Genomic DNA, 21,051 nt, shown 5'->3' on the forward strand with positions numbered 1-21,051 from the left:
CAGGGAAGGAGCTGGAAAGGCGGCTACATGACTTGTACCAAGAGTGGTCTCTCCACCCTCTGGACAGCGCCCTGAAATTCACACCCACATCTACCCTCTCCCTATAAAGTCAATCATGGGGAAACTACAGGAGATGCTCTTCCTGAGGTTCATGGAGGGAAGCACATACTGTCCCCGGATCATTTGATGATACAAACTTAGATTTATAGACTCTTCAGGCCACAGGATCTCAGACATAGAGGTTCTCAGAATCATCTTGTGCAGTGTTTCCGACTCTTCTTTTTTTAAGTAGTGGATTCCTTTGTCGAACAGGACCAAGAGGTCTGTTTGAGGCTTGAGGGGTGGACAAGAGCCCAACCATCTGCTTCTCTCAGCTGCTCAGAGAGGCCTCTGTGGAACCCCAGTGCTCCAGGAACCCCGCTGGAGAACCATGGATCTTGTCCTCTGAAACAGTGTGGACGCACTGTGTGACTTTCCCCGAGACCCAGGCTTGGCTTAAAGTCTGCTTCTCCAGTGAGAAACCTGGCTGGAGGGTTTAGCTTTCGGGTAGTGTTTTTAAGTTCGGTAATCCTTTTTAACCTTAAAACAATAGCCCTTCCCACTTGTGTAAACATGTTGACAGATCCACTAGCCTCATGCTCTCTGTGAGGGAAATGGAGCAGGGATGATGATGTGCAAATAACAGACCAGGCCATAGAGGCACAGAGAAGCTGAGAGACTTGTCCATCGTCAGTGACCGCCCTCCACACCCAAGGTCAAGTCCTGACTCAGCCAGGCCTCCTCCTCCTCCTCACAGCGGGCTTTGGGCAATGCAAAGCCCCAACTCCAGCCCTGCACTCACCCCGCACCATGGGTCCCCCAGTCTCTCCAAGCTCCCCAGAATTGTATCTCGGGCCAAAGAGACACTTTGGAAACATGAAATTGCCACTTGTGGACATTACAAACAGTCTGATGTTGGCAATTACACATGGACGCATGTTATATATCACGATGGTCCTTCTGACAGGAAACTGGAGCATACCATGAGCAACAAGCCAGACAAAGCCCTCGAGGCCAGACAAACCACAAGGCAGACCAGAGCTGAATGGGGTTGTGGTACTGGGCCGGGCTCTGACGTGCTGACCCTGTGGACCCAGGTGGTCAGTCTGTGCCCAGCACACGGGCTGGGCCTTGAGCTCTGGAAAGGTAAGCTCTGCTCTGGATGACACAGAGGGCCACAGCCCCCACCCTCGGAGGGTGTACAGGCTTACTGGGGGGACCAGATGGACACATATTTAGAGAGGCTGGGAGTAAAGCCGCTCACACTCCTGGGCTCCTGCGCTTAATCCCAGCCAACTACCAGCTGTGTGACCCAGGGCACATTGTCAGACCTCTCTGCGCCACGGCGTCCTTATCTGCAAAAACAGTACAATAATGGCTCTCTACAATGTGGGCCAAGCGGATGCATGGAGCGAGGGCCTAAACAGGACACAGGAGCAGACTGCCAGCACCTCTTAGACCTCTACCGCGTCAGGTGGCCGGGGGTGAGCTGGCAGCTAGAAAGGGCTTCCCAAGAGAGCAAAGGATTTGCCGTTGGGGGCTGATAAAATTGGCAGAATTTGGACTGAGCAGAAACGAAGTAGCTGGGAGAGTCTCTAAAACAGAAGGAGCTACAAGGGTTTTTTTAATCATGAAGAAATAAAAATTGTCAGAGAAAGAGATCACCACCAGCATCCTCAGCTTTCACCCATCCCAAGAGCGTAGTTCAGTTTCCTTAAACAAATATTTACCTTGCAGGCCTTGGCAGCCAAGCTGAAGGTAAATATTGGGTTGACCTGGGAAGCAGATGCCCTAGACGGTAGTGTGGTCCTTGGCCATGGCGGGGGTGGGGGGAGGGGGGGTTCAGACTCTGATGCTGCCAGGCAAACCCCGCTTGAGGCACTTGGCCCAGGGCTTTTATCCCCAGAGAGGTCTAGGCCTCTTATTGCAGGCAGCCAGGCTTGTCTGCTACCCTTAGAACTAACCGAGCAGCAGCCTGACCCACAAAAGCTACCATAAACAAGAGTCTGGACATATCTCCCCTCGGTCTTTTACCGAGACCAGGGAACCTGTGCACAGGGTGGGAAGATGCAGGACAAAGGAGCCTTTGGAAGTGCTCACCTAACACCTTCCTCAATTCAGTCACTACCATTTTGATGTAGCATTAAATCTCCTCACACTGAGCTTACACCCAGATCAGCATGGGAGATCTGACCAGTAGGGAAAATTTACTCAGGTCCCTCCTCATGTCTGCACCTTGCATTTCTCCATTGTCAACCACACTTGCTGCCATAAATGTTCTGTTCTCATGGTTTTCTCCCTCGTGATGAATACACAAACCTACAGCAATTCATACCCCCTCTCCAGTAGCCTGCTGCTGCTCCACTTTCTACCTTCTCCTCAAGAATCTGCTCTGGGCTAACTGCTAATTCTCTACCTCTGCCTATACACACCTCTCCTGTCTGAGAATTGTTCCTCCTCAGTCAATCCATTCTTTTCATCTCCCTTAGTTCCTGACTTGAAACTCATCTCCTACAGGAAGTCCTCCTGGATTGTTCTCCATATATGCCCCACAGTTTTATTCTTCAGCTACACTTAATTGCAGGATTGCAGGATTGGTTTTAGGTTGTCTCAGAGAAGTTACATAGTCTGTCCCTCAAAGTAAGCATTCCTCAGTTCTGAATTTTCCATTCTTAAGCCCTCAACCTGACCCAGACTAGTGCCTGGGCTGTGGGGGGTACAGAGGGGTATTCAGGAGTACCCTGTAAGTGAGTCTTGGCTCAACAGCTCTCTTCCAAGATCCATAGCTTTTCTTCCTGAGCCAACATTTCTGAGAGGAGCAAGGAAACCTTGGGATAGTTGCTTATCTCTCCAAGTATTAATCACCCCATAAAACTTGTGTTTATTTAGTTTCTGGCAGGGCCTTCTTCCTGGAGGTAGGAAGCTGTTATTCTTGGAGATACCAGCTCATGCTTGGGCCAGGGCGCCTCAAGGGAAGAGGGTATTCTACTGAACGCCAGCATGAGAAGGAGCCTGGAAGGCCCCTGGGGGCTGTGATGTGGAGACCAGCCAGTCTGGGTCGTGGTTAGAGCAGTGAGGGCCAGGGCCAGGGAACTTTCTGGAGGTGTTAACCAGGGAGGGGCGCCAGCCCCTTCCTCCAGTCTGTCAGGGAAAACAGTCAATCCGTCCATGACCTGGACTTGTGAACCTACCATGTGCCAGGTAGCCCTGGATGTCTCTAGTCTGAGAAGTAGACTTAGCCCAAATGGGGTTGGGAAGATGTTGGCCATAAGTTCCAGACAGAGGCAGGAAGGGATAGGGCAGCATTGGCAGAATATCTCTGGCAATGAGACACTAGTTTGGGAGAAATCACCCAAGGAAAAGACAGGCAGTCCACAAAGTCACCAAAACAGAGTGACTTCCTCAGAGAGGAGAAAAACTCAAGGGTGGCAGCTAAGGGCCAGGTTGAAAGTCCGAGGAGCCCCCTAGTGCCTTCTCTCCCCTTCCTCCTTCATCCCCACAGAACACTAGTGTGGGGTTGAACTTGTGGGGCTGGGGGGAGGAGGAACTGCACAGCCAGGAGATCAGGGGCTCACGGGGGGTGTGGCTGGCTCTGCCTTTGACCTGCTGCGCCTCCTGGGCTGCTCTCCCCCCGCCAGGCCCTGGAGGCTGCATACTAGGTTGCTACGGGGAGCAAAGCACCTGCTCGCAGGAAGTGCTCTACAGACTCGTTATGCCACCTAAAGCCAACTACTTCCTGGATGGGGTCCTCAAGGCCGCCATGTGTGATGGTGCAGGGTGAGACCTGCTCAGAGCCACAACCCAGGGGTCTCGGAGACAGAACTCTCACCCAGGCACCACTCACCACAGCTGTGGTCTGGGAAGGGGGTGCCCTGCTGTTTCCACGGAGTTTCCCGGAGTGGCCCACTCGGCCCAGGGCCACTCTCCGTGAGCAGAGGTCCCCATGCCTGGTGGTGGTGAGCACAGCAGCTGAGGTGGGCCCTGCACCCACGGGACCGGAGGGAGTGGCCACTCACCGAGCAGCTGCACGCCCCGCGTGAGGCCGTAGACGTCCACCAGGGCCCAGAGCGGGTCTGCCGTGCGGACCCCGTTGAAGAAGAGCATGGCCGCCGAGTCGTTGATGCGGTAGAACACACGGCCCTTCTTGTCCACCCAGAAGGCAATGATGTTACCCTCGTTGGCAAACTCTTCGGGCAGCGCCTTGGCCCAGAAGCCGCTCTGGGACACCAAGTCGGGGCAGGCGTACTTGGGCAGCGAGTCGGGGTGGATGCGGGACGGGTCCTTGCTCGTGAAGCCCAGGCGCAGCGCCCCGCTCCAGCAGCACTGTTTCTTGGTGATCTGGGCGGCAGGGGTTGGCTCAGCCCCCCCAGCCTCCCCCACCATCAGTGAGCCCCAGGGGAAGCGAGGCGCCCATCTCTGCACGTCACCCTCAGGCAGACCGCCCTGGGGAGTCCCACCACCCGCTGCCCCCCCCTCTGCAGGGGCCTTGCCCAAGAGGTCGTGAGGATAACTGCCCTCCCCTCCCCCTTTGCCACACAGGGAAGCTGGAGAAGCGGCAAGGAAGAGGGAGATAAAGAGGAGGCCGAGGGAGACCAGAAGAGGCAGCAGAGAGAAAGAGAAGGGCCAGGGTGAGGGTGTGGGGTGGCTGCATGCGGGGGACGCTCGGGGTACAGCGACGGGGGGCCGAGAGGAGGTCCCACCTTCAACCTGACTTGCTCGTAGATGAGAACCGGCCGGTTACTGAAGGTGATGGCGTTGCAGAAGCTGGCCTGCCTCTTGACCGCCTTGTGGCTGAGGTCCATGAGGATCTGGGAGCCCTTGGTGTGTGGGTGGAAGAGCAGAGGCGTAGCGGGGAGCCCCCCGCCCGACAGCACCGGGGGGCAGTGCTTCTGCTTGTGATGGCATCGGTGAGAGGTGGCGGGGAAGGAGCCTCCGATGGAATCTGGAAAGGAGCGAGCCACAGTGTGGGAGAACTTGGCAGTCCAAGAGCAAGAGGGCAGAGGGCCGGGACACAAGCCGAGGCCCGCAGCGCCACCACCATGCCCACCCACCACCACTGCCGCCTTGGGCCACCGTCTGCCCCCACGCACAGCTGCTCCCCACTTCTCCATCTGCCGCCACGCATTACCCACCACTGTCTTCACTCCGTTCACCCAGCTCCGCCCTCCACCACCACCACCGAGACCGTCTTCTGCTCCTCCTCCTACCGCCTACCACTGTGATAATTGCCACTTCCCACCCGGTCGCCACCATTCACTGTCACTCACCACCACCATTATTTACTTTGTTCAACAAATTTTCAGCATGGATCTGCTTAACATCAAGCCCTGGCTGAGCACTGGAGAGAGAAGCATGAAGCATACAGGGGGCCTGCCCTTTAGACGCCATCGGTCCAGGGGGGAATCAGACAAGAACAGAAACTGGGGTGCAAAGGCAGGCAGTATAAGGACAGGTCACGTCTCAGGAGGCCTCCTGGAGGAGGGAAGGAGGAGACAGCACTGGAGCTCAGCCCACGGGGCTGGTCTGCGGCCTCCACGTGACTGAGGCTCTGCCTACAAGCCAGCAGCAGGTGGGGGGCCTGGAGCCAGCCTCTGCAGGTCAGGCCCCTCCTGCGGGTCCTCCTTGCGCCCCTCGCTGCCACCCTGCTTCACATGCTGCAGCAGCGCACACAGATGGCTTCCTAGCAGAACGCAGAGCCACCTCCAGGACCGCTGACCGGCACGGCAGGGCACCCTCTTCCACAGACGGCTCCAGCCACACCCAAAAATGGGACACGGTTTGGGCCAGCAGAAGGCGCTTACAACACGTGAGGCTGGCATCCTGTCACACATCAGGCTTGTGGCCCTGGAGAAGTCACTGCCATCCCGGACACATGGGGGCCCCGGCCTGCGGCTCTGAGACCTCTCTCAGCAGCAGCAGGAGCATTAATGCACAGCTTTGGCGCCAGGCGCGACGCGAGGGAAGGAGAGGTGGTTTCAGTTCTTCCCCAAGATCTGTGTCCCGGCCACCGGGAAGGGCAGCCCCTACCTATCCCCTTCTCCGGAGGAGAGCGTGACTTGAAGGAGGGCGAAAAGAAGTGGGGAAGTAAAAAGTCACAGAATGTGACAGAGCCTTGTCAGATGTTTCAAATCCTAGAGGCTCCAAGACATGAATTTGATACAGAAAGCTCTGTCAGCATCAGGCCTGCCCAGAGGCCTCCCAGCCCCCCAAAAGGGAGAAGGGCTTCCAAAAGAGGGCCGGAGGAGAAAGGGAAAGGTCAAGGCAGCCAGAGTCCACCCAGGCCGTGTTCGCATTGTTTTGCATCAATTTGCATCTTTGCTTCCTCTTTCCCACAAGCCCCAGACACCGGAGTCCAGACACCAGAGTCCACAGTTCAGACACCAGAGTCCACAGTCCAGCATCAGCCAGACCCTGCACACTGGCCCCCAGGCCTCCCTGGAGCAGCTTCCTGCACACCATGGCAGGGCCCACAAGTGACGGTGACACAGGGGACCCTCACCTTGCTCGCACTCAGGAGATAAGAATCGACTTGCAGAACAGAGCTCACAGGGCCCTGAAAGCATACAGACCCTGAGGCGCCACCAGGGATGTCATCCCAGAGAAGGGACAGTGGGGTGAAGGGTGGAGATGGCAGTGGCTGCAGGTGCCTGCTGGGCTCTGCCATAGTTTGACTCTTGGCTTCCAGCTGACAGCAACCTACACATAATAGGGATGGGTACGAATGTCGAAAGAAAAGTGCAAAGAAAGAAAAGAGCTGATGGTCAACGGAGGGGCGCTGACACAGTGCACAACGGCGCCCTCCCCGCGGTCAGTGGGAGTGACCATGGCAGGAGCAGCAAAGTGGACACATGTGAAATCAGTGAAATAGCCAGTTTTGTTTTGTTTTGTGTTTTGAATTGTGCACAATCCAAGGTCCTTGGAGTGACGGCAGGGACTTGCTCTCTTTCAAAACTGCCTCATCCTCCACTTGTTCCTGCTGTATCAATTCGAGGAGACACAAACTAGAGTGATAACAAGCAGGTGGATGGCCGCCTGGGGGCCTTAGGGGAGCGGGAGGGCTGCCGAGAGGCACAGAGGCATCGTGGTGATGGTGTGTGCACCATCTTGATCTTGGTGACTTGAGACTTGGATGGTCCAAAACCATCCAATGTTAAGTTTAACACTTGTGATTTATTACACGTCAGTTAAGCAGTTTTTGAAAACCTGCTGAGCCCAGCTGCTTAGGTTAGATTAGAACCTCCCCGATGCCTGCTCAGAATCCTTGGGCCAATTGCAGGGCCTCACCGTCGTTCAAAACACATCCTCTCGGCCCCACTCACGCCAGATGGGGTCCTCACGCCTGGGTGAAGGCCTAAACGTTCGTTTGCATTAAACACATGCCCTTCCCATTTGTCGATGCCCGGCCCCAAACTGCAGTTTTTCAGAGACTTCCCAGCTTCATCCTCATAGCAAACACAGTAGGTAGGGACATTGTCAGTCCATGTTACTGATGGCAAATCTGAGCCTCAGAGATACGGAGTGGTTCGTGTGAGGTCACACAGTCAGCAGGAAGAATTCCAGGAGCCAAGCAAACTGACTGCAAGGTCAGGGTCTTAGCCGTGAGCATTAAATAGCCAAGAAAGCAAGGATTTGGTGTGTGGTCAGTAATTTTTTTAATGCACTTGAAAATGTGGTCGTACTGACATCACAGAAAAAAGGTTCATCCAAGTAAAGCCACCTCGCAGGGGACACCTGTCTTTCTGCTGCGTTCCTTCCAGGAGGCATGAGTGTAGGTGCTCCCATATGACCCTGACACGTGGCTGAGAGGATGCCAGCGCGTGGTGCAGTTTTGTGTGGAGACCAATGTCTCCCATACCTCCAGCCGCACACTCAGGGGCACTTACCAAGGAGTGCAGACATACACGAGGATCTGAACGCAAAAGCGCAGCAGTTTCAATCATCATCACAAGCACCAGAAACAACGCAAGACCTTCACCCGGCGAGCTAGCAGGTGCCGTGAGTACAAAGTGCAGGCAGAAGTGAGCAGGACAAGGAGCCAGCGACCAGGAGCAGGCTCAATGGAGCCAGACTCCTAAGGCCACGTGCGGCGTGACCCCACTGATAGGACCCTCTGAAGAAGACAAACGGCAGCGCCGGACCCGGTGGTGGACATCGGGGTTTGAGGCAAGCCGTGAGATTCCTGTGACAGAAATGTCCTGCATCTTTGTTGCTGTGGTCACACAACTTACACTCTTGTCAAGCACACCAGACTATACACTTACAAAGGATGAATTTTACTATGTATGAGCTAACCTCAAAGCCACAAGAAGCCAGGTCTTCCCTAAGTTTGAGGAAAGGGAGACTGGAGTCCTGGCCACAGCACAAGGCACCCCACCCCGGGAGTGCGGAGGACCTGGGCCACCTCGCAGGAGACCCCCGCAGCTGGCCGAAGCTGTCGCTCTAAGTTCCTCGCACATCCATGGATAGGGGTGCTTCCCCTGCCCTCCCTGGGTCCCTTACCTGCCTTCTCCTTTACCCTGCTCAGCTAATACTCGAGCCCAGCTCCTCTTCTCGCCCCAGATAAGGCATCACCTCCCATCTTCTCACCAGCTACAGGACCCCAGACCAGCCGTCACCTCTCAGAGCCTCCATTTCCTTATCCACAGTAGGGGACCCATTGGTACTCTACGGGTGCATAGCAAACTACCTCTAAAATCAGTGGCTTAAAACAACAAACATTTCATTATCTGTGCCTCAGGGTCGTTGACTTGGCTTAGCTGGTGCCACTAGCGGGGTGCCCTTGGTTAGGGTGCAGTCAAATTGTTGGCTGGGGGCGTGTCTCATCTGAAGACTTGCCTGGAGGGGACCCCTGTCCAAGCTTACTCATTTGGTATCTGCAGTCCTTGGTCCCTTGCCACGTGGGGTGTCTACCTTAGACATGGCAGCTGACTTCCCCCAGAGACAGTGACCCTTGATGGCGGCCAAAGTCTTTTTATAACCCAGTCTGGGGAGTGGCATCACATTATTTCAGCTACACTGAAATGTTAGGAGCTAGTTGCTAAGTCTGCTGGGCACGCAAAGGAAGGGGATTATTCAAGGGCATGAATACCTAGAGGTCCCGCTGGATGTGGGGCTCGCTGGGGCCAGCTTAGAGGCTTGCTTCCCTCAGATACCTCAGATGAGGTAGTATTGTTCTGAAGGCGGCTGGTGCAGTATTTGATACACAAGGAAGAAGTGGGACTCGTGGCCTGCTTTTTCCTGTATGCAAGTGGGTAGCTACTGCACAGGCTGAAGTTAGGCATATAGTATGAGATCTTGGTGCCGGGCAGTAAAGGAAGCTATTCGTTTAGTTCCCACTAATTTCTCCACAGGATACCAGGAAGGGCAAAGCACAACGTGGGTGTCCCCTGGACATTTAGCCATTGAGTAACAGACTGAAGAACTGATCAGTAAGAATGCAACAAGTCTTACTGCAACATCTGCTTCGTGCTCTGAGCTGGGCACAGGGAAGCAGCAGTCAGAATGACCTCTGTCATGAGGAGGTTCGCGGTCCATTTGGGAACCGGACAAATGACCCCGAAGCCCTTCTGAGCCAGAAAGTTGCATCTGGAGTATAAAACCCGCTCTGAGTGACTCAGACGGCACAGAAGAGAGCCAGCCCTCTCCTCCCTCCTTCTCCCCCTTGCACCCCAAGACTCTGGAAGGGGACTCCACACGATAACACTTCTGGGTCCCGCTCCCTCTCTGTCTCCTAGCACCTCTCCAGTACCCCAAACAAGACCTGAAAGAATGAGGGGTCAGGGCTCAGTCGCCAACATCCACAGACCATACAGGCCTCACCCTTCTTTCCCCTGCACAAACCCGCTCTAGTGCGTGTGTGCGCAGTCACACAGCTGGCGTGCCTAATGAGGACACAGCACCCAGGGGCACTCTGTCCCGGGTGCCTGCCGGGACTACAGGAGGCAGAAGCTGCAATCTCCGTCTTTGGAGGGAGCCAGGTGTGCAGCACGTGTGTGCCTGTGTGCAGGCGATGAGCACACACAGGCGTGGAGGAGAACCCAGGGGAAGCTTCGCAGGAGCGCGACAAGTCGCACACGCTTAGGGCGGACCAGGAATGCCGCTCCTGGTGCCCATTCGCTCACGTTGGCCTGGTACAACCCTACAGGGTAAGCCTCGCCATCCTGATCTACAGAAGTGGCCGCTAAGGCTCAGAAAGAGTGGACAGGACCGAGAACTCCTGCCCCCTTCCCCTCCTCTCACCAAACCTGGCTTCGTTCAGGTCTCACGTCTGCAGCCAGCTCCGCAGGCTCACCCCACCCCAGCGCCAGCTGCCACGTGGTGGTCCAGCCCCTCCCCAGACTCCCCCTCACTCCCTGATTCCACCTGCTGGATGCCAGGCAGTGGGCGAGTTAAGAGAATAAAAGGATGGAGCAGCCCTATCCCCACCCACCCTGAGCTCACAAGCAGGGACGCACGTCTGCGTCATGGGCACAGGTGTTTAGACACACCTGTCGGGCTCCAGCAAGCGGACCTTGGCCTAAGCCTCCACTGGGTGGTGGGCTCCCGAGTCCAGCTGATGCCCCTGCCTGCTGCCTGCCTGAAAACTAAGGTGCCAAAGGAGAAGTAGGAAGGAGCAAGCTATGCAAGAGACAGGTCTGGCTTCCCTCTGCACGACCAGCACTGGGCCCTCCGTCAGCCGTTTCCCTTCCTGGGCCCCATCTGAGAAGGGCCCAGCTCCCGGGGTTCTGGGACCCCGGAGTCCAGTCCTTTCTCAGATGTGATCCAGGGGCTGTGGAGAAGCGGGTGGCCTGCTCGCCCTGTGTCCTCACGTCCTCACCCGCACCCACACCTGCATGCACCCACACCTGCATGCTGGCGCCCGAGAGGCTCTGGCCCTGCCTCCTTCTGGGAAGGGAGCTGGGGGAGCGGTGCGGTTCCCCTGACAGCCCTGGGGTTGTAAGTCCAGAGATCAGCCTGGGGTGACATGCACTGCTGGATGCTGTGTGTGCCGTGGCGGGGAGAGGATACAGGAGGTAAAAAAGGGAGCGGTGAGGAGGGAGGAGGAAGGGGAAACTTCCCAATGCCGCATTGTCTCCCTCTAAGCTGCCTTCCCCACCCACCCCCACCCTGCCCTCGAGATTGGGAACAGCGCTAGAACTCTGCCCCATGAAAGAGCTAAGCATGGGACTGCCAAAGCCGTCTTCCCAATGGGAATTAATTCCTCCCATGGGTCACTGGCTAACCCAATCCCAGAGGAGCCGGACTCCTCACCACCAGCCACCCCCCCACCCAACCCCACTCGCCCAGACTCGTACAGAGACACTGACATTTACAGAATAACAAGGCTCTGTCACAGGCGCAGAGGACCGCAAGTATGTCTGCTCACACAGACACGCCAGCGTGCAATCCCTTAATATTTTACAGGGAGATACACGTCACGGGAACACACATGCTCAGATACAATCTGTAGACACCAGAAACACAGAGAGCCATCCACAAACACACAGCTAGCTAAACCACACACACACCCTCTGGGGTCACTCCGTCACCTCTCCCTACAACCCAGAATCCAAAATCTTCCATTTCAACCAAAGCCCCCAGGCCCACAGTGAAAATATGATCGAGAACGACACAACTGTGTGTTCAGGAGTCAGGCTGCAAAGCTGGGAGCTCCCCAGGAGGAGCAAACACCCCACTTCCCCAGCTCCCCTTCCAGGAGGAGGCAGGGCCCGAGCCACGCCGCGCCAGGATACAGGTGTGGTGGGTGCACTCGGGGTGTGGGCGTGGGTGCAGGTGAGGACGTCTGAGGGCAAAGGCCAGCAGGCCACCTGCTTCTCCACAGCCCCCCGAATCTCATCTCTTCTCGTGTTGACAGCAGGCTGAGGCGGACCCGGGCTGGTTACAGGGGGGCTCTGACCAGAGGGTGGTGGTCCCAGCCAGGGGATAGGCAGAGGCAGACGGGGCGTTGCATTAGTCGCCGATGCCCAATCCCTAGAGTTCTCAGAAAGAGGGAGAAAGCCATCTCAAGCCCTTTTGGCTTTCCCCACATTCAGTCCTTATTCACAGTGCCTCGTGAAATCTGCCCAGTAACCCAGACAGGAGGTGCTATTATCAGCCCCATTGACAGATGAGGAAACTGAGGTTCAGGGAGACACTTGCCTGCAACACAACACACACCATCTACTCCAGAGCACGAGCGCTTGTGGCCGTGGCTGTCTTGTGTGGGCTCGGGGCCCTCACTGCCCGCTGAAGCCTACGCTCCGGGGCCGGGGTGCTGAATCTCACAGTGCTTCCCGGGCCCAGGGCTGATGGCCATGAGAAATGCCAGTTGCCTCCAGACCCTCTGCCAACAGGCCCTGCGAGGGCCAAAAAGCCAGGAAGAGCCCCCGCCCCACAGACAGGCAGGGCCAGGCCCAGGTCAGCCCAGTCAGCCATTCAGGCCGAGCCTGGGCCACTGGCACTGCGCTCAGCCAGCCCTGGATTATGTGTCTTCCAGGACCTTCCATCTGTCACTTAGCCCTCCAGGCCCAGGATGAAATTTATTTCCTTTTAAGAGAGCCAATGATTTGCTTTTCCCATCTCTCCTTCCCTGTCTTTTCTGTTTTAATTAGAAATTACTCTCTCAAAGTCCAGAGCCTGGAAGGAGGAAGCCACCTGGTCACCAGTCCCAGCCACCGCCTCCCACTGCAACCATCATCACCCTCCTTCCTTCCCCAGCCTCTCCAGGCCCCTCGGTGCCCACTGGACTCAGCAGATGGAGGCTGCCCCATCTCTAGTGCCCTTTCAAGGGGGAGGAGGACACAAGGCGAGTGTGACAGGGACTCCCAAGGTCAGCCCACACTGTTCTGGAACCAGCCAGTTAATACAGGAACTTCTGCTCCTGGGGACCCCATCTTGACAAAACAAGTCCCTGGGAGGTGTCCCCTTCTGGGTCTGGTGCCACCACATCGGTCTTGTTACTCTGGAGAGCGAGGCACTGGGGCCAGGTGGTGAGGGAGCCGGAGTTGAGGCAAGCAGAAGCCCAAGAACAGGGCGCCAGCCACGCTCTGCCCTCTCCCCCTTCACCTGCCAGTGCATCCCTGACCAGGGACATAAACGCCAAGGGTCGGGGGTTTGCTGGCCTCCCCGGCAGGACACACACTTTAAGGACTCAGGACAGAGGATGTAGGGGAGAGGGCTGACACTTGCACACCCATGTGCAAAGGCACAAGCTGGCACAGTTTACACCCACAGACACCTGCAATGCATACCCGTGAGCACACACACACATGCCCTGACACATGTGCCCACACACCTCCCCATGGCTCCGTCATGGAGCGCAACAGTGTGCATCACAGGACCCCCAAAAGGTCTCCCCAGCTGTTGAATTATGATCCTGGGAAAGGGGAAACAGGCGCCCAGAAGCCCTGATCCCATTTGGGGGGCTAGTAAGCAGCCAGAGGAGGGGAGAGGACAAGGAGACTTTGAGGGGAGACTCAGCTGCCAGGGAAAGACCCCCCCTCCTGCTCTTCCCAGCTGTCCTCTTATCCCCCCACCGAGTGCCCACCTCCCACAGCCCCGGACTCCAGCAAGGAGTGACGAGGCAGGGAAGTGAGCATGCCCTCAGCCCCAGCACCCCTCAGCTCCAGGCACCCCAGGTGGCTGGACCCCCAGGTCTCAGCCGGGGCCTTACCGTGGAGGGTGTTCCGGGTGATCTGTCCCCCCATCTCAGGCAGCGGGCAGCACAGCCACCTCCGTTTGGCTGCTGGCCTCGTCAGCCGCCCTGGCCGCCAGCTCCCCTCCTCCTGCCCCGCCTTGTCCCCGGCAGCCAGCAGCCGGCATGGCAGGGCTGCACCGGCCCCTCCGTGCCCAGCGCTCCTCCGGCAGTCCCAGTCCGCCTGCAAGGCCGCCGCACAGGCACACACACCCCTCTGGCCCTGCTCACAGCGGCCTCCCAGCTCCCACCCACTCCCGAGCCGCCCCCACCTCCCCTCGGTACAGGCGATGGGATCTGTCATGTTTATTTACATAAGGAGGAGGAGACTGGAGGCTTCCTGAAATAGCCGAGCCTTAGTGCTGGAGATGCCCCAGCCCAGCAGACACACACACTCACAGGGGCGCACACACGTCCTTCATCACAGGCACACACGTCACTGTCCACACAGGCCTGCCAGAGCCACAGGCCATGATGCACCCACGGCACACCGGCGTCACGCCAGGTGAAGGGGTGGCCCAGTGGGCACAACAGACTCGTCCTGCCCTCAAAGGGCTTACAGTCTGGCAGGGGAGCTCAGTCACAAAGAGCTCACTCCACTCTCCCTTCTTGCGGGCTCTGTGGCAAGTGCTGTTGGAATATTCACGCCTTTGGCACTTACAGACTGAATGATGACGTTCCTGGTATTATTAGCAGTAGGTACCGCTACTACTGCTGTCTTACAGATGAGGGAACTGAGACAAAGAAGTCACCTTCCTAGAAGGTGCAGGGCCAGGATGCAAACCAAGGCGGCCGGTACGAGAATCCACGCTTTTACCCCCACGTCAAATGGCCCTTTTAATCGTAAACGCACACAGACACAAACCGCTATCACAAACCCACATTATCATCATGCCACGCACCTCTGCACGGACACGACCCCATGAGCCCTTGGGCACCCACATCACACACACTTAGCCTCCCAGCGCTCAGCGGCACCTCCACACCCACAGCGCACACACTCAACGCATGACAAGGTCGTCTCTGGAGCAGTCTCGAGGTGTGGAACCCAGCACCCCACACTCGGGGGAGAAGGAAGGGTGCACACAGAGCAGACAGTGGACAGCAGGAAGGAGGCCCCTCTAGCCCTGGTCAGCCTGCTGGGAGCCCAAGGCATCCTCAGAGTGGGCACCAAGCACTGAGCTGCCCTGTGCCCCTGGCACTGTGCCGAAAGTGGCCCAGAAGATCAGGGTCTGTAGGACAATCTCATGACCCGTCACCCCAGCAGGCCCTCTGCAAGAAAGGGGTCACCACTCCCCTCTACTCCATAACCGACAGCTCCCCTCTGCCCCCCAGCCTCTGTCCTCAGGGTCAGGGATTGGGGCTCCTGAGCAAAGGTGGGGGTGGGGCAGAAAGCCCAGTGGACAGAGGGAGGGGGCTGGGAAGGACCCATGTATGTCAGTCAGACTCAGTGTCTGCACACCTAGGGAGCAGTGCTGAAGCAGGGCATTCCAGCCAGACCGAGGCTCACAAGCCAGAGGGCTGGTCAGGCCTTGAGTGGGAGTGCCCCCAGCCCGAAATGCTAATCCTCTTCCCAGCCAGAGGCATGCCTGAGACTGCTCCCCGGGAGAAGGTGCAACATCTGACTCCACACCAGGCTCCTGGCTGGGCACCGACACCCAGTGCCTGGAGGAAGGAGAATAAGTCAGACTCCTTTTGTGTGATAATCACAGGGCCTTGCGTGTGCCAGTCATTTCTATGACATTGCATAACAACTTCTCTGAGTCTCACACTCCTAAGAAACAGACTGTTTTATGCCCATTTTATAGATGAGAAAACTGAGGTAAAAAATCAGTTGCTCTAGAGGCTGTTCCTGAAGCAAGTCAGCTCCCTTCTTTTTATCCTGGCTTTTTTCCCCCTTAAATGGCCGTGCCACTCCCTTCTGAAATTGCAGTTAACTGGCATACAATATTTTCCCCCTTAAATGGCCGTGCCACTCCCTTCTGAAATTGCAGTATAATTGGCATACAATATTAAGTCAGTCCGGTCTACCACATAATGATTTATTGCTTCCTGATGAGGTTAAATTCAACTGGGTAGTGGGCTCGTTGCCCCCATGAGCACCCCCCAGTCACCAGCAGTATTTCCTGCCCCACAGTCCGAAAGTTTCTGTTCCTTTATTCTGAGAACAGGATGTTCCCAGCACTCACTAAGTGAGCAAAACAAGAAACTGCATGGCAGAATAAACTCAAATAGCAAAGCAAGACCCCAACCCTACCCAGGGCAGGCAGGCAGCGGCCACTTTTCTCTGCCCTTTGCTCTCTTGGAAAGAACTTCCAGTAAAATTTGCCTTCCAACTTCTCAGTCTCTGTGGACTCTTCCCACGTGTGCCTGGCAAACCCTTCTGTGCCACATAACTTCCTCTTTTAATGTGCCTGGTTGGGACCTTCCCTGCAGCCCCTCCCCATGGCCAGTCTGGCTTCCCACAACCCGGCGCCCACAGACCAGCCTCCCACCCATGCTGGTTCCTGCCTTTGGCTCACTTGGAGCGCCCTTTTCTCATCCACCCTGCACTAGCAATGTTATTGAGGGGGGGGGCTTTTTGGAGCCCCACATGCAGAGTGAGCCCCCTTCTTGGAGCTTGTCTCTCCTCGAGGTCTGAGCTCCGCCCTTCCCAGTGCCCTCACTTACTCTACCCTGCAGGGGTGGCCATGGCTGCGATGGCCTTGAATGCTTGCTCTGGCTTCTCCCAAGGGCATCTCAACAATTCAATTTGACCAACATTTACTGAGCACATACTATGTGCCAGACACTAACAGATATGCTGGGAATGCAAAGGGAATGAGCAATAAACAGGCCCTGGGTCTCATGAACTTAACAGTCCAGAGGAAAACAGATGTTTATCAAGTAGTCTCACTAAGGAACAAATAACCAAAGCCATAGAAAAGTGTTCTAAAGAAAGGAGCAAGGCCCTGGGGGCTTGGAGTAGGCTTTCTAGGAAAGCAGTGGTGAAGGATGATAGCCAGGTCGATGAGATTCCACAGCAGATTAAGGGAGAGAGTGTTCCAGGGTGAGCGCAACACATGCAAAGGCCCTGTGGTTGAAGGGAAACCAGCACATTTGAGAAGCGCGGTCTGACATGGCTGGAGTGAAGGAGACTGGAGAAGTTCTCTGGTGGGTGGCAAGCCATGGTGGGCTGGGGGCACCCTGGGCGGGGGGCTCGAATACATAGGTTAAGATTCTGACCTTTTTTTCTGAGGGCAGTATGGAACCCCTGGCAGGTTTCAGCAAGACCAGACTCTGCCATCTGGTATGGAGAATACATGGGACAAGGCAAAAGTCTCCAGAGGACAAAGCAGTGGCAGCTGCAGGATCAGGCCTGTACCTGGCTTGCCCGCACTCCCTTGGGTCTAGCCTAACGCCTGCCCAGAACAGATATTCCGAAAATATCTCACTGCATTCATGTAACTTCCCAGAGTCAGTAGGGAAAGTAGCCACGCAGGGGTTGGGGCAGGCTGGGGGCTCAGAGACTCAGAGGTCTTCGGGAAGGTGACGGTCCTCACCCTGAGCACTTGAGTAAGGTGGAGCGGAGAAGCCGGCAGTGACAGGAACAACACCCCAGTCTCCCCAGCAGCGCAGTCTGGGGGGGTTTCTGTCAACCTACCCAGGTCCTGTTAACCACAGCCCACTTCCCCAATTTAAAAGGAAGTGGGAAAGTCCTACATCTGGGCTTCCCTGACCACTAACACCCATTCAGAGCAGTGTCCAAGAGCCAGAGCTGCACACATCACATTTTATCTCTTTATTGCTCTCGGTTTTATTCTCTGGGAATCACATAAAATCTCATTGAACCAAAGAACTGTTACTAAAAGGAGTGAGAGAACCGTTGACCTACATCAATCATCTAGTCATTCATCAAGCGTTCACGAGTGTCAACTAGGGAACTACCAGTGAGCAAGACCCAATTTCCACCCTTCAGAAGCCAAGCAGAAGCCAAGCTGAGATCAAGCAATGAGCTTCCTTTGGCCAAATGATTTCAGTGTCCCCTTCCGTAGGCAGAAAGCACGTGAAAGGAGAACAGAGGATCAGCAGATCTACAGAAGAGGCTGTAAGTGCTGCCGTTTGTTGTACACGGTGTGCCAGGCTCTGTGCTCAGCAGCCCACACACAAGCCCCCACCTAACCCCGTGCAGCCCCTGAGGGCCACAGTCAGCCCCATCTGCAGGCTGCAAAACTGAGGCTCAGACAAGTGGCACTAAAGGCGAAGCAAGCCAGAGGTCAAGCCCAGACCTGCTGGAATCGCAGCTAAGGGCCGAGGCCAGGAGCTCTTAGTGCTTGAGGAAGAGAGGATGGGGGGACAGTGACCCCTTCCTCAAGGAATCAGAAGGCTTTTGTGTGGAGGCAGAGCCTCGGCGCTTCCCAGGGGACAGAGAGAGACGCCCCAAGGATGGAGCTTAAGGGATGGCAAGGGAGATGATGGACGTCATCTGCTAACAGGACAGCTCACAGATCTTGGCAAGTAGAGCTGCCCATGACCTGGGTGGGGGCTGCAATACCCCAAAGTCCACAGGCAGAAGGCAGAGCTGAGTGACCCGCTGGGGAGCAATTTGGTCTAACAGAAACCCTGCCAGGCTTCAAAAAGAAACCCCCTCCCTTTCTGGCTAGCCCTGGATGTCTCCGCTCTCCAGCCTCATCCAGGCTCATCCTTCCTCTTGACTCTCTCAACCCACTCAGCCCCCCAAGGCAGTCCCCATCCTCCAAACCCTGTCATCTCCCCATCTCCTGATCCCCTTCTTCCTGCTCCTCTGCCCTCCTGGGCGCTGTCTTGACCTCTGTGGAAAGGTTCCCAGCTCAACTCTCCTCACCGAGTCTTCTTTCCTACCTTATCCCTGACTCTCCAGGCCCAGCACCCAGTCCTCAGGCTGAACTTCCCTCTCAAGTCTACAGCAGCCTCAGCAACCACAGAACAAAACATGGAACAAGTTCACCGGACAATACAAGCCATCAGTAACACAGACCCCCAGATCTCTGAAAGGAAGGAGCCTTGCGATGGTCAGCCACGGCCTCGGACAGGCAAAGCAGTAACCTGCCCATTTTACAGGTGCAGCGAAGGAGGCCGCCTTGCAAGTTGTAGCACTTCACACGGTTGCACAGTGGGTAGAGGACAGGGCACTTGGATTTGGGTTTAATGTCACATGGCGAGCACGTCAGGGCATCAGGACGCACAGGAGACGGGGGAGGGGGAGGGCGTGACTTCTGTGTCTGAAGAGACCGTACAGACGTCAGGGAGGGAGGGAGGGAGGGAGCCCTGTGGGGCCGCTCCTGGTTGCTGTAGTGTCTTTCATCAAGAGCAGGGGATAATGTAATTAAGCTGATGAGTCACCTGGCATTTGGGGCTCACGGCCATTCTCCCAGCCTATCAAACTGGGCCTGGCACTGGACAGTGAGGAGCAGGAAACATCACCCCCAAACTTCCTCCCATTCTCAGAACCTGGATGAGAGAGATGCATGTGGTGACGAGGACAAGGCACTGACAGACAGACAGGACGCATGAGCTGTGTGTGGCCAGTGCAGCCGGGAGCCCTGCAGATCTTCTGGGCGAGGACAGGTGCCCCAGCAGTGACAGCTGCTAGCCTCGGGGGTGACAGGAACACAGCAGGTGCAGAGGCGGGGGAGGAGACCGGAAAGGGAAGCTGAGAAACAGCTTGGGTAGGCGTCCCCTCCAAGCCCCAGGTCGGGCCAGGCAGGTTCTCAGACCTCCGGGGTGGATTCGCCATCACCCGCTCCTGCCTACACTTGACACTGGTCACCATCCACACCAGGCAGGGTGGGCAGAACAAGGAAGAAACCCAGTGTCGATTCCCAGGACAGAGTGTGCCAGCAGAAGCCAGAAGCCACGCCCACAGAGCCCCCAACAGAAAGCAAACATGCACCTGGGTAAGATCTTTGTTCCAGGCCGGCCAGCGCCCCACTCCCTTGGAGGCTGAGAGCCGGCCTCAGGCTTAGACAGGCAAATGCGATCACCATATACTGGGCCAGCTACTGAGCTTCTCCCTGCCCAGGGCTCAGCCTGCTTGTCCAGGCTCAGTAAGTAATAGTAGCTATTGCTGTCAGTGTTTTTCAGAGACCCAGAGAACTCAGATAGAAGATAGAACCGAGAGGGGTGGGGTTAGGTCCCGGCCCCAAGCTCTGAGAAACATGACTCAGAGGCAGGCCAGGAGTCCAGCACTAGGGGTGCACCAGAAGGAGCACCCACTGTCAGAGAAGGGGTCTCCTCACAGGTGTGCCCCGAGCCAGCCACCTTCTAGCCTTCCAGGTACTGTCTTGCGGTCAGGCACATGCCACTACCACTGCAGGGCCTTCCAAGTGGGCATCTTCCTCGTCACCTGCTGGTGCTCTGGTTTTGTTCCAGGCTGAAATGCATTTTAAACTTGAGCCAGCCCTTGTCCCAGGGGTCCCAGTGACACGTGACCAAGGTCTGAGCTCATACGATGCCCCCTAAATTACAGCCTTGCTGAGGTGGGGGCAAAGGGCCGACAGTGAGACACTGGGGTAGGGGGAAGATAGGACATGTGCTGGCACGAGACAGCCTCGCCCATCAGACATCACACAGCCCCCCATCCTGCCAGCCTCCCCAGATTATGAGAAAAGCTGGCAGTTGACAGCAGGTTAAATCCCTCCTCGGCAGGCAGAGGCCCCTCCCCCACACCCCCTCCTTCCCTCATTCCTCCCACTCCTCTCAGCCCTCCCTCCTTCTCTCTCCCATCCCACACATGCACTCTCACTCACACTCCCTCTCACACACACCTTCAGGCCCCATGGCTCAGCAGGGAGTCCAGGTACCAGGCCCCCGGGGCTCCTTCACCACACCCTCCTGCCTCTGAGCACTCTTTCCTGCCCCTACCCCCTCCAGGTCCAGCTTCAGAGAAACTGCAGAGCCGGTACTGCTGACCTGGGCCTGCTGCCCTCCCCAGCCCTGGCCCTGCCTGCCTCCTGCCCGCTGCGGGGCCTCTCACTCCACACTGAACTCAGACATTACGCCTCAGTGGGCTCGAGGGTGTGATGGTGCAGGACCCCAAGGGGCCAGGCCCTGGGACTAGGGAACTCCCCAGAGCTGCAGGCAGACAGACCCCAAGGATGTGGGAACACTCCTACTACTCATGGCTGCACTAGCATGTCTGCATGGAGCACTGAGCATGTCTGCATGGAGCACTGAGCATGCCTGCACGGTGCCCTGAGCATGCCTGCACGGAGCACTGAGCGTGCCTGCATGGAGCACTGAGAGTGTCTGCACGGAGCACTGAGCGTGTCTGCACGGAGCACTGAGAGTATCTGCACGGAGCACTGAGCGTGTCTGCACGG

At 56.6% G+C, this 21,051-nt stretch overlaps 1 protein-coding gene across 2 annotated transcripts in view; it reads right to left on the minus strand.

Annotated features, from left to right (window-relative positions):
• NEURL1 (neuralized E3 ubiquitin protein ligase 1) overlaps positions 1-21,051 on the minus strand; it is a 55,354-nt gene that overhangs the window by 11,199 nt on the left and 23,104 nt on the right. Inside the window, exons 1-3 of one of the 2 annotated variants that reach the window (XM_012723939.1) lie at positions 13,691-13,762; positions 4,740-4,981; positions 4,056-4,377 (exon numbers count right to left, since the gene is read on the minus strand). In XM_012723939.1, the coding sequence (XP_012579393.1) occupies positions 4,056-4,377; positions 4,740-4,981; positions 13,691-13,724 (598 nt within the window). In that variant the 5' untranslated portion in view covers positions 13,725-13,762. Of the gene's footprint in view, positions 1-4,055; positions 4,378-4,739; positions 4,982-13,690; positions 13,763-21,051 lie in introns of those variants that run through there. The other variant, XM_004680465.2, reaches the window with a different exon arrangement.

This window comes from Condylura cristata, unplaced genomic scaffold (assembly GCF_000260355.1).
Source record: "Condylura cristata isolate star-nosed mole 26May11 unplaced genomic scaffold, ConCri1.0 scaffold00011, whole genome shotgun sequence".
NCBI classification, from domain to species: domain Eukaryota; kingdom Metazoa; phylum Chordata; class Mammalia; order Eulipotyphla; family Talpidae; genus Condylura; species Condylura cristata.